A 17946-nucleotide genomic window follows, 5' to 3' on the forward strand; every position below is an offset into this window, starting at 1 on the left:
AATTGCCTTAGAAGTGGGGAGGGGCTAATGGAGAGTGACAGAGGGGTAAGTTTGATGAAGATATGCTGTATGCATTTATGGAAATGCCAAAATGGATTCCCTTTCTCCCTCTTTCTACAAGTCATATATGTTAATAAAATTGTGGAAAAAAGAAAAGGGGTCACTAACATGTTTTAATAATCATCATTTCTCTAACAGCAGACTACATCATTTGATATCAGAATAGAATATAGAAAAATCATTCTAATGACAGCAAGGCAGAACATGGATAAACTTATAGTCGGGTTTTAAATGCCGAGTTACGATTTAGTTGACACAAGTAATCTGGGAAGTAAGAATCTATAGCTGAAATACATTATTCTAAAATTGTAAAATTTTGGTATTAACAAATCAGCAGAATAATTGGTTTGATCTTATGTCCCTTCTCAACCTCTGGAAAGCACTTCAAGGAATCTGCTGCCAGAACCATTTACAATCAAGTTGTCCTGTTTACAGGTCTTTGATAAGCTGTTTCTATTCTTTAATAAATAAGAAACGGTGCCATTGTCCCTTACTAAATAGCAGAGGTTTTACTTGAACAAAATCTGTTTGGAAATGTTAAGCTGGTTACACAGAACTAATATGCCTCAAGGTGGTCATTCTCTCCGGATTAAAGCTGTGGAACAATTGTGGCTCCTGTTACAAGGAAAATTACAATGGGCCATTATGGAAAGGGACAAAAATCTCTGTTCCCAGAGGGGGATTGACAAGCTGAAAGTCCCCCTCCACATGCCCACACAAAAGCCTGATTGCTTCAGATTGTTTGTTTATGTAAATCAAAGGGTGCCATTAATTCTGCAAGGGAACTGCTAAGCAGTAAAGGAGGTGTTGATTGGCTGGATTCTTACTTGTGGGCTGTTGGCAATTCTGACAAATCCTATTGCATTTATTCTAAGCATTGTCTGGACACTTTCCGTAGAGGGTTCTTGTTATGTACCAAAGAAGATAATTTGTGTTTTTAGAATAGGAATTGGAACAATTGGACTCCAAGACCAGAGAAGGCATCTTATCAGGGATCTGCTAACTCAGTTTCCTGGACACTGTCTTCAAATTGGACTCCTGTCAGTGAACATCATGACAGATGTTTCAGGGACCTTGAGGGAGGCAAAGGGTCATGGGACTAGAACCCCTGAACATGGTCAACAAACCACCAGTAAAATCAATGAGAAAATGACTGAAGTGGATAAGACCCCACATACTACATACTACAGGGAGGATTCCAATCCTGAAGATTTACCCACAGAAGCAGATCAGGAACAAAGTGGAAAATCACCAGGGAACAAGTCGGCTAGCTGGTCCATTGATGAGAAGATTGTAAAAGGTAAAGTATTTCCTTTTCTCCTCAATTTTCTTGGTTTGATTTATAAACTCATATAGGGTTATTATTTTTTGTAAACTATTTTAATAGGAATAATCTGGGTACCTAAGAAATACAACCCCTTATCAGACTAGAACTGCAAATGACAAGGACTAAATCTTTGTGTCTGAAAAAGCCAGAATTATCTACTTGGGAGCTCTTTGATCCTAAACAATTTCATCTCCTTAAGATTTTCATCACTAAAATATGGAAAAAATAATTGCAACTTACTTGTACATTTGTTGCAAAAAGTTCTATAGGATGGTTAAATGTTAACTACTGTTATTCATCATTATATGGGAGGCTCCATAAAACTTGAGCAAAGAAAATTCAGAATTTGAGTATCTGCTATACATGTCTGAATTTATACCTCTACATCTACAAATGTTAAAGGAGAGATAGGAATAGAGAGATTGACCATTAAATACATGAAATGAGTTAAAGAGGAATCTGGAGCATCAAAAGAATTCATAATGAAATGAGAAATCTGCCTAAACTCTATATTGATAATATGTGAGCCTTTGAACTATATTTATTTTAAATGTTATAATATAATACTTATATTTTCTTTCTCAGAAAATCCAGAGGAGAACCTCTTCGTTGTTCATAAGGCCATCACTGATCTTTCTCTCCAAGAAACAAGTGCCGAGGAAATGACATTCAGAGAAGGTAGCAGGAGCTAGCATTCTCTAGACAGAAATTGTTTGACTGGGTATTATGCAAAGTTGTAATTTTGCATAAGATGCTGCATGAGTGTGCATGAAAAGCAATCTGGGCAATGACTTCAGAATCTCCAGACTGCTAGAGGTAGATAAGTGAGTATTAAATTTCTCTTGTTTCTACCTTAATAAGCAGTCCAGAGATAGCCTAAGACTAAAATTGCCCAGATTGGCCTACCAATGTAATACCTCTCTCTTGAAAGTCCATTAAGTCAACTTTTCAATGGAAAATTTATGTCTCCAAATCTGTGTCAAGCACCTTGAAAAATGTTTATCCTAAAAATTTACTTTTGATACACAATATAATTTTATAAATTGATTTATTTTATAGAAAAGTTCCAGGCTTGTCATATAAGACGTTTAACTGCTTCTTGTTAAAGAAAGCTCTCAGTGATGAAGATTGCTTTAATTGTATTCTTAAAGTCAATAGCAGAATAAAAAGAACAGTGAAGTTCTATATTAAGTTTTAATAAAGCCAGTAGACTAAGAGATACAAGATCCTTTAGACAGTTCTTCTAAGAAGACACTTACATTTAAGCAGTTTCCAAATAAGTGTTACATAAAATCTATTAATTAATCATTCTTTCTCTCTACTGCAGCTTTAAATGGCTTATCTCAAAATTGAAGTCTGTTTGTTAGACTAGCAAGTTTAATTTAGGATCTTAATAAGCAAATCATAGAAGAAACTACTGGTTGAAAATTAGAACGTCACATAAAATATCAGATGTTAAACCCAGCTTCCTGAGTTTCTCGTTTTGCTTAGCTAACTCTGAGACTGTCTGCTGACACTTAAAGGAAAGGACCACAAGCAAGAGCTAGAAATAATTTATAATACTTAAAACCACACAAAATAAACTAAATAACTTATTTGTTTTAATTTTTCTGCTTCCAAGGTAACAATTTTTCTAAGTGGTGGGGGGAATTACAACATTCCATTTAGAGCCCCTTTCAAATTTCTGATGAGGAAGCTCACTGTAAACATCAGTTTTCTAGAATCTTCTATTTTGATCAAATGGAGACTGAAACAACCTCTTTTTGGACCAGATGGTCTCACCAGTGAATTTTTCCTTGCTTTAATCCTTTTGTGTTTGATGTAGCATGTGCTTTTCCTTTCTGATAGAGGCACAGATTTTGGTCTCTTTTATTTTCACAATGACAAACAGCTAAAAAATCCTCAGAGAATGTCCCTGGATTGAAAAGTATAAAGATGCTAAAAATATTGAGGAAAAACTATAATTTAAATGCAAGGAGTAATTTCATTCATGACAATCCTATGCCTGAGTCATGAATATGAACAAAAAATCAGTTCCTTTGATTCTTGTGGAAAAAAACAAAACCAAACAAAGCTTTCATATAGAAAACATTCTAATGTAGATGTCTTTAAGAATATTGACTAGATACCAGCAAACTTATAGCAACATACATAAACATGTAGTAAATGATAATTCATCTTTATTTCTATTGCTCTACTTTTAAATTTTGATTCCTAGGTTTAAAAATAAGCAACAGAAAATGAAACGATAACTAAAAACTTCACATGAAAGTGTGTTTAGGCACATTTTTCAGGGAGGATGAAAACTTGCAAGGGCAAAAGACAGAGACAACCATTGTCTTTCATGTTGTTTATATAGATTTGCAGTGTTGAGAGGGAATGGCGAACCCTGGTCTGGCAAATCACCCAATCCAGACAGCATGAATCAGTCATGCATATCATAGGCTGTAAGAAACTTTAGCCTCTTTAGTGTGATAGCTCAGATAACAACCTCTGTTTTTTATAATTCATTCTGAGTAAGCAGCTCAGTAAAGCGGTTTTATATGATATAGCTGTTTCAAAAGTGATGATTGCAGGAGAAAAACCTTCCAACAGTCACGATGAACATGATATTCAAATGACTTGTGGCTAAATAGTTATCACTCAAGATATATCGAAAGCAGTGGATGTTACATGGCTAGGACCCCAACATGATTTCTAAGCCTGGATTCTCTAGAAACCAGTGCCAGATGTTAGACTGTTTCATGCATGCTTTGGTGGACTTGGTCCCTTAGTTGCAAGCATGCAAGTTCTTACTATCTTTAGTTCTCTGCTCTTACTCCTATATCTGATTACTTTATGAGCACTCTTAGAAACACAATGTTAAATGCCCAGTTTGTTATCTGAATGTGACCAGACCATGAAGAGTCGGAAGAAAGACTTTCACCCTGAGGTATTGCTCTAATTTTCCTTGAGAGATGTCTATTGTAAAGGAGGTAGGCCAAGACATTATATATATATATATATATATATATATATATATATATATATATATATATAGTTGCATATATATATAATCACATATACAGTTATGACAGGTGACAAGATTTGTGTGTCAGGGAATATTAACCTTACTATATGTAATAGTTCACAACAGTAGAGGCACATGGTCAAATGAGGTTGAGCCAAGGTCTTTCCTGATAATTTACAATATTCATTAGTATTTTAAAATCTTAGATAATTTTTGAAGTTGATTATTTAATTATACTATACAACTTATTTCCAGACTCATTTGACTGTGAGCATATTTGATCCTATAGAAGGAACTAATAAGATTGACTCACATACCATAAAACACAAGTTGGAAAATGATTGTTCCAAAAAAAGAATGTAAGAGAATAACACCAATGAGCTTCATAACTTTGGAACTTCAGAACAGCTCAACTATCAACTGATTTTTCTACAGGGCAACAATGGGAGAAGATTCCTCTCAGTAGCAGTACCCAGGAAATAATCCGACTGAGGGAAAGCATTGCTGAACAACCCCTTGAAGAGATAGATGAGGATCAGGAAAACAAACCTCCTCAGGCAACAGAAGTCGAATGGCTGGGATTTCGGAAACCTAACCAAGTTGACATATTGCAATCTAAACATTTTGAGGAGCAAGAGGTTTGGAATGAAGAAACTCATGATGAGGAAGAGGAGGAAGACTGCAATGATGAAGATGAGGTTCGAGTAATAGAATTTAAGAAAGAACATGAAGAAGGCTCTCAAATCAAGGAGGAAGGTGACACCAGTGAGGACTCCCCACTGAGCAGCCCCAGTTCCCAACCTGCCACACCTGATGAGCAGCCCATGCTAGGAAAGAAGGGAGATATCTCCAGAAATGCTTACTCTAGATACAACACAATATCCTATCGCAAAATCAGGAAAGGGAACACCAAACAAAGAATTGATGAATTTGAGTCTATGATGCATTTATAAACTCACTGGAGCTGAGAAAAATCTCATAGCTCCCAGAGCAAGAGCTAATTCAATTGTTCTCAGATGAATCATTATCTATTATGGAAAGATGCATGAGCTTGCTTTCTCTGTAGACAAAGGTGAAAATAACCTTAGACAAAATTCATTCTGGGAACCTGCTTACATGGAAAAGCTTTAGATGCATTTGGGCATTTGCTTTTAAAAACGATTAATATAGCACTATAACTTAAACATGAATGTGTCAGCACCAGTGGGAACTCTGATATGATTTGGTTTTAAATGTAGCAATTCTGGTAAGCATCAAGTACAGGGAGTCTATTAGAAATGATTTGTATTTCCTTTGGTGTCTTTCTGTACACTGAGGTTATAGAAGGCCTGGTATTAAACATTTCCTCTTTTTAAGCATGGTTCTTACAGATTCTAGAAATAAACTTTTCCTAATCATTGTGGCTGCTCTAGGCTCCAAAAAATATTCAAAGTTTCTCTTTGACATCTATTAATGCCCTAGACCTCCTTCCTAGGTGTCACCATTCACTGATTTTTCTCACTACAGAGGCTGAGTAATTGCTAATCCAGAGAATTCTGTTTGCTAAATGTTGGCTTTATGCTTTCATACTGAATGAAAACCATTGTGAAGTTGGTACAGTGAAGGATTAGAAGATTAGTGAGCAATATTGACTAGAGAGTCACATTGGATAGTTTTATCTTTGTGACTGAAAGCAAAATCTGTGTGGACTAGTTAAAGCCATTGAAAATTAAAAAATGATAGTTTTAGCACATTTTAAAACAATGCCTCTCTCAATTACTGCACTTCCTTTTATTAACAGTACCTCAGAATGATGATTTTATTTCCTTAGAAATCCGAGATAATGCTAGTCATAAATGTACTAGTTACTATGAAGATGGAAATAATTATCTTAAAATATTTTTAAAGTAGGTTGTGAGGATATATTTTGAGAGGTAGCACTGATAGTTGTTGAGAATATATAATTTACTGGACCTCAGCCCAAATCAGGAAGCTTTAAATTATATTTATGGAGCTTCACTCAAACCAATGTGTCAAATAATGTATTGAATATTTATGAAAAGAGTCTGTATTTATATTCTTAGATAAATGTTCCCCATTTAAAAATTATGTTTCCATATATATTACTCTGAACTTTCTGTTACCACAGATCAAAATACCCTGGGCTCTACAAATAAAAAGACAATTCCTTATTGTCTGAATGTAATACAGTCTTCATTGTTCTATTCAACCCTCTATTTCTTTTCCACTTAGTGAAAAAGCTGGGGTTACTCCTTCTTAGATTATTGCTTATTTATGTGTAACAAATCCCACATATTCTCATGGCAACTTGTTTAATCCTTCCTGGTCACATAATACATTTTGCACAGTACTATATACCATTATGTAGTGTTCACAGGGCTCAAATTTGGATTTAGAATTGGAGTGCTCCTTTTATTCCTTCAATTAAGTTACAACTGACCATAGGAAAAGTTCTGTTATCCTTAAATTATAAGATCTGAAGATTTCATCAGAGACAATATCAGTTTTCAAAAGAGAGTGAGGGAAATCAGGTATTTTGTTAGTATTATGCCCACCTTTGGTCCTCAGCTCCAGACCTGAGCTCCTCAAAATCAGGCACCTGTTGATAACGTTAGGTAGGAGATTGATATACTAGGACAATTTTCTGTTTACTTAGATCTTCTAAATCTTTCTTTTTTTAAATTTAATTTTATTTTATTTGTGAACATACTGTACAGAGGAGTTACAATTACATGGTCAGGATAATGCATACATTTCTTACCAAGCATTGCAGCCTCCTCCTTTGTTTACTCTTCACATCCCTTCCCAGCCTCCCCCCTCCCCCCCAAAGATCCTCTAAATCTTTCTATTAAGGCAACCTATTTTTCTTTCCTGAGACAATGAGGGTACCTATAATGTTCTACTTAACTTCAAAGCTTGGTATTTTGAACATCATAAAACAAGATTATATCATTAATTTGTCATCAAGAAAACCTGTACATTTGAGTTATTCCAACAGAGGAATTTAACTCCAATGGGATATGAGTAGGCTGGATTTTCTATAGCTATGTGATATAGCAAAAGAACTTTCTATTATGTGGCTTCCATAGATCACAATGCTTGTCTTTTTAGCTATGTGCACTCACTATCCAATTAACTAACTATGAAACATATTGTCAACAAAGACTATTTTAGGGTATGCTCAGTTAGTGAAAGCTTTATGTTCAAGAAGGAGGCTATGTAGTTGCAAAAGAACACTGACCATATTCTCTGGCATCTGTGTATATTGGCCTAGTTGTCTTTTTTTCCACTAGGGACACACAGTTAAACAGCTTGAGTAACATGATGGAGATGGGTGGCTATTTGACTCCTTGTAGGCGGGTAGAGACAAAGGTCTAGTTCAGATTACATATTTAACATGTTTGAAATGCATGTGGGACATGATGTAGTTAAAAAATTTGGTAACAGCACATGAAAGTTTACTTGAGTTTTTGTGATTCAAGGTTCAGGGATGGTAAGGACTCTGGTACTTTTTAGGAAGGAGAATTGATTTATTGGGTGAATGCTGATATGCCTTACATGACTTCATTTCCTTTTGCTGTCAGATGAACAGGAATTAATGACAGCCTTATTTCTGTGTAACAAAGTTTTCCTTTCAGGTAATTATACAATTTCTAGACACGGTATTTTCCAGAATCTCTCTCTATCCAATTTAAATAAAAGAACTGCTATGTCTATATGTTGTCAATAGGAGTATGCATCCTTTGTTTCTGCTTTCTAAACTTTGTTTCTTCATCTACCTTACAAAAATTATAAAATTATTAAATTTAGTAAGAATACATCTACATCAGCAGTTACTAAGACCATTACCAGATGACTTCAAAAATCAAGATAGCACCTTTAATTCATTTGTATTCTTTATTTCAAAAAGATCTTAAATAATTATATATGAAATTCCAAAAGCAATTTCTTTTTAAAGCAATTTCTTATATGAAGATATATACTATCTGTGCTAAGATTACTACTTTATAAGAAAATGAGGTATTGAGATTCATGTTAATGCCAACAATGTAAAAAATATATTTATCCCTGCAGTAATCAAGGTAATTCATTTTAACTATGCTGACACTTTTATAGTAATTGTTTCTGCATATTTATATGGGGTACTTCTTTTGGCATTTTTTCAAGTGGAGAACAGACCTTTGAAGTTTTTTAAACTGATAGAGAAAACATTTAAAATAAATAATAATAGAAAATTATGCAAAGAGATGGAACATCAGAGTATTATAAAGAAGAAATATATTTGGCCATATGAGAAAGGCAACTACCTCTTTCAATCCTGAACTTTCATTACACTATAAAAACAAGAAAGTTATTAAATGTAATGTCGAAAGTTATATTTTCCAATATTAAAACATCAGACCTCACCACATCACAACATAAATATGAAGACCAAAAACGTCTACTCAGCTCATAAAGAACACATACCATCAACAAAACCATAATGGAAGGGCAGCAATAGGCAAGAAATCACCCACATAGATGATAAAGTTCAGAATAAATTAATAACACCTAGTTACAAATTGTCAGTATAGGAGAATTTTGGAAATGAAGTTAGAAAACAAATTGAATGTCCATAGATTTAAAAGTAATGTTTTTGATTATAATAATTTCAGTAGGTCAGGTGCAATAAAAAAGGGTATTTAAACATGTTCAAGTACAATGGAGGAAGAAAGGATAAGTAAATGCAGTCATTGTATTCAATGTACATTATGTAATAATTAAACTACATAACTTGAGGGTAGGGATAAAAAGGAAGTCATGGGAGAGAATAGTGAGAAGGATGACACTGAATAAGATGCATTGCATTCATAATCTTACTTATGCAATTGCAACCTCTTTGTACAACTACCCAATAATGAAATTAAAAAATGTTCAAGTAACTCCAAAGTTCTTTTTTTTATTAATAAGTTCTTTTTATTGTGAAAATACGATACAGAGGGATTACAATTGCATGGGCAAGGTAATGAGTGCATTTCTTATCAAGCATTTTTGCCTCCTCCTTTGTTTTCCTTACCATCCCTTCCCATCTCCCTTCTCCCTCCCAGCCCCGCCCCGCCCCTCCCCCATCTTCCCCCTCCTCACCCAAAGTTGCAAAGTTTGTTTTTTGACATAACGACTTGTACATTTCATTGTTGCAATGGGCCCACCTGTATCCCTATTTAAACAATTTGTTTTTTCCCTTCCCCTCCACAAATTATACCAACATCAAATACAGTGAAAGCAGGGGTTATACCGTGGGGGAGGGACATACAAAGCAAAAAAGAAACCACCTTATAAATATATTAGAAACAATAGCAAGAAAAAAAACATTTGAGACCTTATCTTGGGGTTCATTTCACCTAATATCAACTTATCTGACCTTTTCTGCTTGTCTCGGGCATATACTGGTTATTGCAAATAAGGGAAACCATGGGACCTATTTTTCTTTGAGCCTGGCTTACTTCACTTAATATAATTTTTTCCAAGTTTTTCCATTTCCTAACAAAATGGGCAATGTCATTCTTTCTGATGGAGGCATAGAATTCCATTGCGTATGTATACCACATTTTCTTGATCCATTCATCTACTGAGGGGCATCTGGGTTGGTTCTATATCTTACTATGGTAAATAATGCTGCAATAAACATAGTTGTGCTGGTAGCTTTAGTATGGTCTTGTCTGTGATCATTTGGGTAAATGCCCCAAAGTGGGATTGCTGGGTCATAGGGGAACTCTATGTGGAGTCTTTTGAAGAACCTCCATACTACTTTCCAAAATGTTTGAACAAGTTTACACTCCCTCCAACAATGCAGTAGGGTTCCCTTCTGTCCACATCCCCTCCAGCATCTGTTGTTATTAGAGTTCTTGATGATAGCCATTCTAACTGAGGGTGAGAACAGATCTCAGGCCAGTGGAATGGAATTGAAAACTCAGAAATGAACCCACAGACCTATAGCTATCTAATCTTCCATAAGGGAGCTAAAAAAACATAATGGAAGAAAGACAGCCTCTTCAGTAAATGGTGCTGGCAAAATTTGTTAATCACTTGTAGAAAAATAAAGCTAGATCCCTGCACCAGAATCAGCTCCAAATGGATCAAAGACCTCGGAGTCAAAGCAGACACCCTGAAAACATTACAGGAAGGAATAGGAGAACCCTAGGTCTCCTTGGCACAGGCCAAAATTTTCTTAATAGAGACCCAGAAACACAACAAATCAAAGAAAGGTTGGACAAATGGGTTTGCATGAAATTGCAGAGCTTCTGCATGGCAAAGGTCATAGCTAGCAAGATCAATAGAAAGCCCATGGATTAGGAGAAGATTTTCACTAGCCATACAATGGACAATGGTCTCATATCTAAAGTATACTTGGAAAACAAAAAATTAAATCCCCCAACAACAAATCCTCAAAGAAACAATTGCCCAATAAATAAGTGGGCTAAAGACTAACAGAGAAACTTCCCTGAAGAGGAAAGAAGGATGGCCAATAGACACTTGAAGAAATGTTCAACATCCCTAGCCATAAAAGAAATGCAAATCAACACAATGCTGAGATACCAACTACAAAGTTCCTTACAATCTGTAGTTTTTACACTAACAAATGCTTTAAGGTAATAGCAAAATTACTCTCTTGCTCTTTGCATCCTCTTATTTTCTTATAGCTCATATGTATAAGACTAGCAAAATGTGGATGGCTGTTTGAGAATAAACAAAAAATATAGCAATTTCATATGATGACTTTGCCAAACAACACCCAGAATGAAAGTCCATTTGAAATACTTTTGTTGAGAAGTCCCTAAGAAGACACAGCTATGTAGCTAAAAGACAGTTAAAAATATCTGATGACATTTCTTATTTCCTTTTTGTTGCAATAGAGCCTCTGTGTTTTATTTCTTCCCTATTTAAAGTATCAAATACACACACATACATACACAAACACACCTGTATCTATATTCACATATACATTTAGACATTTTTATATAAAATTGATGTTTTCAAATCATCAGGTAAAGATTAAAATCCTTATTCATGTTACCAAAAACTTTAAGTTTAGAATGTGATATAAAAGTTTATTTACACAGATTTTTTAAACAACATCTTAAATTGGCAAATATTTATTAATCAATAAAATAGAAAACCTGTGTTTTCAAGGAAGTTATTGTTACTTATTTGATAACAATGATCATTATTAGGAACTCAATATACTTAATTTGTCCCATGTGCTAGAAAATGAGAATTTTCACTTGTGTTTTGTTTGTATTTTTTCAAATGAAAGACTCAAACTTCTAAGGAGATCTTAATAAAAATGGTAACTATTAGTTGAATTATTATGTTGAAATTAGAGATACTAAATCTGCTTGAATGATGTTATTTTTTCATTCTTTTACACACAAGAATCACCAACACCTGAAATACCATCCGTTAAGCCTCTTGGAGAAGGAAGATATACAATATTATTGGCTTATTCAAAACCGTCCCTGAAATGGCTATTTGTCAAAACAAATAGTATTTTTTATAATGTCTTTGGTTAGTGTTTCTTTTTCTCTCTTAAAGGCATTTGTTTGTAGCAATCATTAAATACCTCAAACAACAATTGTACATACAGTATATTATGATCTACATAATGAGAAAAGGTTAAAAGTCATGCTTTCTATTTTAAATTAAAAGACTTTTTAAAATTTAAATTTCTAATCTTTATTCAAATTGAGTAATTTGTCAGCTATATCTGAAGGTTGGAAAATAGTGTTGCTATATTACCTAACTGCTGTTCATGTTCATTTAAGTTTGTCATATTTGGTTGAAGAACTGCATAAAATGAAGGATAAAAACATCTGATTGTAAACATCAGATACAAAACATCTGATAGTCATCTCACTAATGGCTACACATTAATTTCTTAACAGGAAGGAAGCTCTTACTTTTATTTTCTTTCTACACAAAACCCAAGAAGATTCTTCTACATAAGATCAAAGAGGTTTGACTTCACTTTTTATTTTATAATTTGTGAAGTATTTTAACTGAGCCCACTACCATTGGCTGCTCTTTTTATTTAAAGAATTAAAACAGCATGGGAGGGCATTTGATTGAATGGTAATTGTGTTTTATTTCCTGCTAATGGTTTGATCAAATCCCTTGTTAGTATAATTGAGAGTCATTCATCTCATCTATGCAATAGAGAGATTGATAAATTTACCTCAGTGAGATACAACATATGGGAGCCCTAGTATACAGTAACTGCTCAATGATGAATAGCTCCTTTCTTTTCCCTTCCCTTTTAATTTCCTTATTCCCAGGGTATGCAAGCCTATATCTGAGGTGTTTATTTTTCTGTTTTCCAAATATGAAGTTTAAATTATAAATGTTCGAACAATACCAAAGATGACGGCACTATCTGGTGTTCCTAAACTTATTCTCTTGCATAAGAGCTCCTTGAAAATCATCGTGAGCCATCTAAGAAATCAAGATTGACTAGGAATATTGAATTCCCATATGTTGTAATTGGGATCCTGGCCTCACTACCTTTGTTCAATCCCTACTACTGAATCAAGGTGTTTTTAATATCTAAGAGAATGTTTCCAGATGAGTGTGAGGAAGCTAATGATACTCATGATCATGGGTACATGGTTATTTTGCAGCCTGTGATGACAGTAATTGAATGTCAGCAAGCATAACTGGTATAATACTGGTGATAAAATAGAATTGTACTCCAACAGCAGCTGTGTCTTCTCACTGAAGAGTAGGGAAGAAATTGTGGGTAACCATTGGAAAGAGAAAGAAGTGGAACAAACTGAAAGTTGCAGAAGAGCTTTGATGGATTTTGATCTGTAACATATTATCAAGGTACAATGTATTACAAAGTTAACGAGAATCGTGGATATTTTTCTAAGAAAAGACAACTTAATTCAACCTAAGAAAAATGAAACCCCTAGTACCACAGTCTGCTCTTGAAGAATTCAGGGCTAGTAGGATCCTCAAGTGTCCCTTTCAAAGGTTTATTATTAAAAGCAAGACATGACTGAGTAGGATTTGATCTTTACATCTTAGGGTAATTGAACAAATATATAGTAAAATGGTTTTAAAACTTCTACCAAACATAAACGTGTGATATTAGAAAACATTCCTTTGTTCTATTGGCAGTATAGATTCAAATGTAGTTTTATAGATTCAAATAAATATGTCAAGGTAATGTCAAAGAGAACATCTACTATACAGATTGTAGAAACTTTTGAGGAAAACATTTGATTTTCTTTGGCTTGTATATTCAAAGATGTATGCATCACTGATCTTTTTCTGAACTTGTTTTTATGAAAACTTTTTTTCAGTAAAATCAGAGACTCTACAGAATAGAGTGGGAGAGCCCTCAATATCTCTAGTTACATGGAGAATTACACGAGGCTTTCAGCTAGTTCATTTTGGTTAGTAACTCAGTCAGTCCTTTGGCAACCAACTTGTGTTTTATTTCCTAGATGTTTTGGAAAGAATCATCTGAATTTTCTAGCTATTTTCTTCTTTCATCTGCAATTGTCCATTATTTGAATAATGTATGTTCTCAGTGTGTAGGAATGCCTTTCCTTTCACACTCTTAGTTATACCTCTGGTTTTGTGCAACTAGCTGGAAGAGGAAGTAGAACGTTACAAAGGAAGTTGAAATTAAAACTATGTGTTTTACCATCATCTCAAGTGAAGGAAGAGATACCGTGTGCTTTAATCTTAACAAGAATCAACATAACTGTCCTCCAGGGATGCTGCCTCCAGCTAAAAGGTTTGTGCGTCTTTCTCAGGATTGCCCAGCAACAGGCTTGTTCAGACCAGTGGCCTGAACAGAAGAAAAGCCCTGTCTTTGGAGATCTGAATTGTCATTTTGATTCTCCCCCTCCATGGCCTGTGATTTTTAGGCAGATAAATTGTCTTCAGGCATCAATTTTCTTACTAACTGGATATGAACGGTGTCCTGATTTCCAAGCTTTCTTCTAACATGCCTAAGTATTTGGATCACAGATATTTCCCCCAGATTTGTCCATGTCATCCTTGGGCTCACACAGGGGGTCTGCTCTTTCTTCCCTCATTCAGGTCCTCTTCCTTCTCTGCCTAAATCTAGGGTAATTTTTTTCCCTCAAGTCTCTCCCTAAGTCATGCACTTTCAGTGCTAAGCAACAGGTTAAGCAATAGTGCTTAATCTAAAGTAGCACTTCATTTTTTTCATGTTTAAGTAATCTTAATATTCTCCAGCACTGTTTTTGCTTTTTTGTTTCAATTCCACACTGAATTAAAATGTGCTTAGTGATGAAGTATATTTTGATTTACTATACTGCATTGTGACCCAGCTTTTCCTTTCTTTGCCTTTTTAAAAAATACAAGTCTAGAAAGTTACAAGTAGGAACAATTTCTTAACTATACTTTTAAAAGCATAAGACAAGACTAAAACAATGTCCATACCTAGAAATAGTCTAAAGACTTGTCTTTCTTAAAATATTTTCCACTGATTCAGAATGAGAAAAAATAGATTGTAATTTAAGTAAAAATATGCCATTAGGTAAGGTTACCAGTAGTTATACATACCATGTGAAACTGTTAGGTAAGCATAACTATAGACTGATGGGACTTTGTTTGTTTACCTGTCTTAGGTCTTTTTTTTTTTTTTTTTTTTTTGGTTGGTTGTGGGGCTGAACTCTGGGCCTGGGCGCTGTCCCACCACTCTTCAGCTCAAGGTTAGCGCCCTACCACTTGAGTCGCAGTGCCACTTTAGGCTTTTTCTGCATATGTGGTGAGGAATTGAGCTCAGGGCCTCTAGCATGTGAGGCAAACACTCTACCACTGAGCCAAGTTCCAGGCCCTGTCTTAAGGTCTTTTAGTCAACAGAAAGAAAGAAGTTTATATTTGAAGACAAAAGCAGGCTATAAAGGACCAGGTTCTCATTGTGAGTCAACAGAGATGGTTATCTATAAACACAGAGATGAGTATCATTATGCTTTTCCAAGTTGCTTTCATTTCTGGTGATCTGTAAGGTTGCAGGATGAATTACTGCACAGGGCAAGAGGTAGGAAATTCCAAAGGCCATTTGAGGCTAAAAGGAGCTCAATTCAATGGTGTAGATATTTCCCTGAGTTATCTTTTGGTTCTTCAAATGCCATTACAAGTGAAAATTTAAACTACCACAAAGAAACATTTACCAACTTGACTGACATTTTCCCCGTATTTAATGGGCTTATGAGAAAAACATCTGTTCTTCTTTACTCATCATAGTATTTTTCAAATTTCCACTTTTGATATGGCTTCTTTTGGTCACAAGTAGATACTTTCAAAGTCTTCTGAGAAAAATTTCCTTCCAAGCATAGCAACTGATGATAGTTTTCAAAAACCACGTGACTCATCTAAAGAGAAAAAAGGTCTGGGAGTAATCCAGAGTGAATCTGACAAGATGAATATTAAAAACTATATCTCCCCGCCAAAGAAAATAAGCAATTGGTTCCTTAGTTCAGGATTCCTGAACTAAATTAATGACATAAACTCAGATTTTTGAAAGTAGTAAGTTTGTTTCTGTCTCAAACTAAATAATTATACATCTTGAAGCTATAAGACTTAATTATTTAGGAATTTTTTTCTAGAGATATGTATTGTTTAAAGGTTAAAAGTTTCAGATAGTATTTAATGTATTTGGTGGATGAAGTCTATTTCATTGTTGGTAGTAAAGAAAAAAAAGAAAGTGACTATTTCTTAATTATATTCATGTGTTAAAATGCACATTTGTATTACAAAATGTGTGCAGAATGAATTTTGTTTATAAGCTCTTCACTGTAATTTCTTTTCTTTTTTTGTCTTACTTCTTTTTTCTTGCCAGTCCTGGGACTTGAACTCAGGGCCTGGGCTCTGTCCCTGAGCTTCTTTTGCTCAAGGCTAGCACTCTACCACTTGAGCCACAGTGCCACTTCTAGCCTTTTCTGTGTATGTGGGTACTGAGGAATTGAACCCAGGGCTTCATACATGCTATTCTCACTATAATTTCTGACAGCATATCATACCCAATACTCAGAATCCTGACTTCATTAGAAAAGTTATTAAAGATATTTCAGTGGGCTTTATTATTTCTTAATATTTGATGATTATGGAATGACTGATAGCTTTATTACTTTATACTTTTTTTCTATAAATCTTCTTCATCACCCATATTTGTGACAAAGGTAATCTTAATTATAAAAAAGTAAGACAAGTGGAAGTGGCTCACACTTATAATCCTAGCTACTCAGGAAGCTGAGATCTGAGAATCACATTTGGAGACAGCTCAGGCAGACAACATATCTCCATATAACCACAAAAGGCCAGAAGTTTAAGCCTTCATGCCATCACACAAAAAGAGTTTTAAAATGCTTTATAAATTTGACCAAAATGGGGTTCCTTGCTGGTGAGATGGTAGAAAATTTGAGTCAGTCCTAAGGTTAATTCGGCCATCTCAAGATCCTGTGACAAAGCTCAGGACTCTGAGTCCTTTTAAGATTAAGCAGAATGGCTGCCACTTTGAAATGAATACAGTAGAACATGTTCTGGTAAATCTCTGGACAAGTCTCTTCTTTTTTTTAATGGTCCAGTCATGGAGCTTGAACTCTGGGCCTGGGCGCTGTCCCTCAGCTCTTCAGCTCAAGGCTAGCGCTCTATCACTTGAGCCACAGCGCCACTTCCGGCTTTTTTCTTTTTGCTTATGTGGTGCTGAGGAATTGAACCCAGGGCCTCATGCATGCAAGACAAGCGCTGTACCACTGAGCCACCTTCCCACCTTCTTATCCAGTAGTTTCTGCTGATTTCTCTGGTGTTTGGTTTCAGGCTATTGATTCAATATCCCTGAAGTCAAAGCCAGTGAGAGATGCACACAACCAGCTCCTGCAGGCTCCTGTACAACAGTGAAACCCCATTCTCTGGAACCATAGAGGATATGAAAAGAATCCTTGTGTGAAAAGTGGGCAGAATGAAGAACTAGGTTCATTCCAAAGTGCAGAGCTTTTAATAAGCATGTGGCTTCTTGCTTTTACCTTGTACTGCGTTTATGGGTTTTGCTTGTACCAGAACAGACAACGTCAGCCTGTCAGTTACTTTTGTTCTTGATTGAATAATCAAATGACTTAGGAACAAGCAAAAACATCATAAAACTTGGTAATTTTAAAATTATCCATATATGGCCAGGCACCGGTGGTTCATGCCTGTAATCCTAGCTACTCAGAAGGCTGAGATCTGCGGATTGCAGTTCAAAGTCAGCCCAGGCAGGAAAGTCCATGAGATTCTTATCTCCAATAAGCCACTCAGAAAACTGGAAGTGGTGCTGTGGCTCAAGTGGTAGAGTGCTACCCTTGAGCTAAAGAGCTTAGGGACAGCACCCAGGCCCAGAGTTCAAGCCCCATGACTTACAAAAAAGAAAAGAAAAGAAAATTAAAGAAAAGAAAAGAAAAATGATCCGTGTGATATAAATTAAAAAAATAACACTAAAAATAAAAAGATGACAATTCACAAAAATGCTTTTATCTCTGAGATAAACTCTAATATT

At 35.0% G+C, this 17946-nt stretch overlaps 2 protein-coding genes across 2 annotated transcripts in view; one reads left to right on the forward strand and one right to left on the reverse strand.

The window, feature by feature from the left end:
- The first annotated feature begins 904 nt into the window (after nt 1-904).
- Ermn (ermin) lies at nt 905-6582 on the forward strand. The gene is made up of 3 exons (XM_070022912.1): nt 905-1360; nt 1973-2065; nt 4833-6582. The coding sequence occupies exons 1-3, from the start codon at nt 1114-1116 to the stop codon at nt 5348-5350; spliced, it is 858 nt and encodes a 285-aa protein (XP_069879013.1). The 5' UTR covers nt 905-1113; the 3' UTR covers nt 5351-6582.
- Nucleotides 6583-12136: 5554 nt separating this feature from the next.
- Galnt5 (polypeptide N-acetylgalactosaminyltransferase 5) overlaps nt 12137-17946 on the reverse strand; it is a 44493-nt gene continuing 38683 nt past the window's right edge. Inside the window, exon 10 of the mRNA XM_070022917.1 lies at nt 12137-15787. Coding sequence (XP_069879018.1) covers nt 15647-15787 — 141 coding nt within the window. The 3' untranslated portion in view covers nt 12137-15646. The remainder of the gene's footprint in view (nt 15788-17946) is intronic.

This window comes from Dipodomys merriami, unplaced genomic scaffold (assembly GCF_024711535.1).
Source record: "Dipodomys merriami isolate MVZ:Mamm:240054 unplaced genomic scaffold, mDipMer1.0.p SCAF_1, whole genome shotgun sequence".
Classification (NCBI taxonomy): Eukaryota; Metazoa; Chordata; class Mammalia; order Rodentia; family Heteromyidae; genus Dipodomys; species Dipodomys merriami.

Excerpts from the sequence above, each read along its gene's own strand:
- Ermn (XM_070022912.1), top strand. The coding sequence starts at position 1,114 with ATGACAGATGTTTCAGGGACCTTGAGGGAGGCAAAGGGTCATGGGACT. Across the intron at positions 1,361-1,972 it reads TGATGAGAAGATTGTAAAAG|AAAATCCAGAGGAGAACCTC; the intron begins GTAAAGTATTTC and ends TTTCTTTCTCAG. Across the intron at positions 2,066-4,832 it reads GGAAATGACATTCAGAGAAG|GGCAACAATGGGAGAAGATT; the intron begins GTAGCAGGAGCT and ends ATTTTTCTACAG.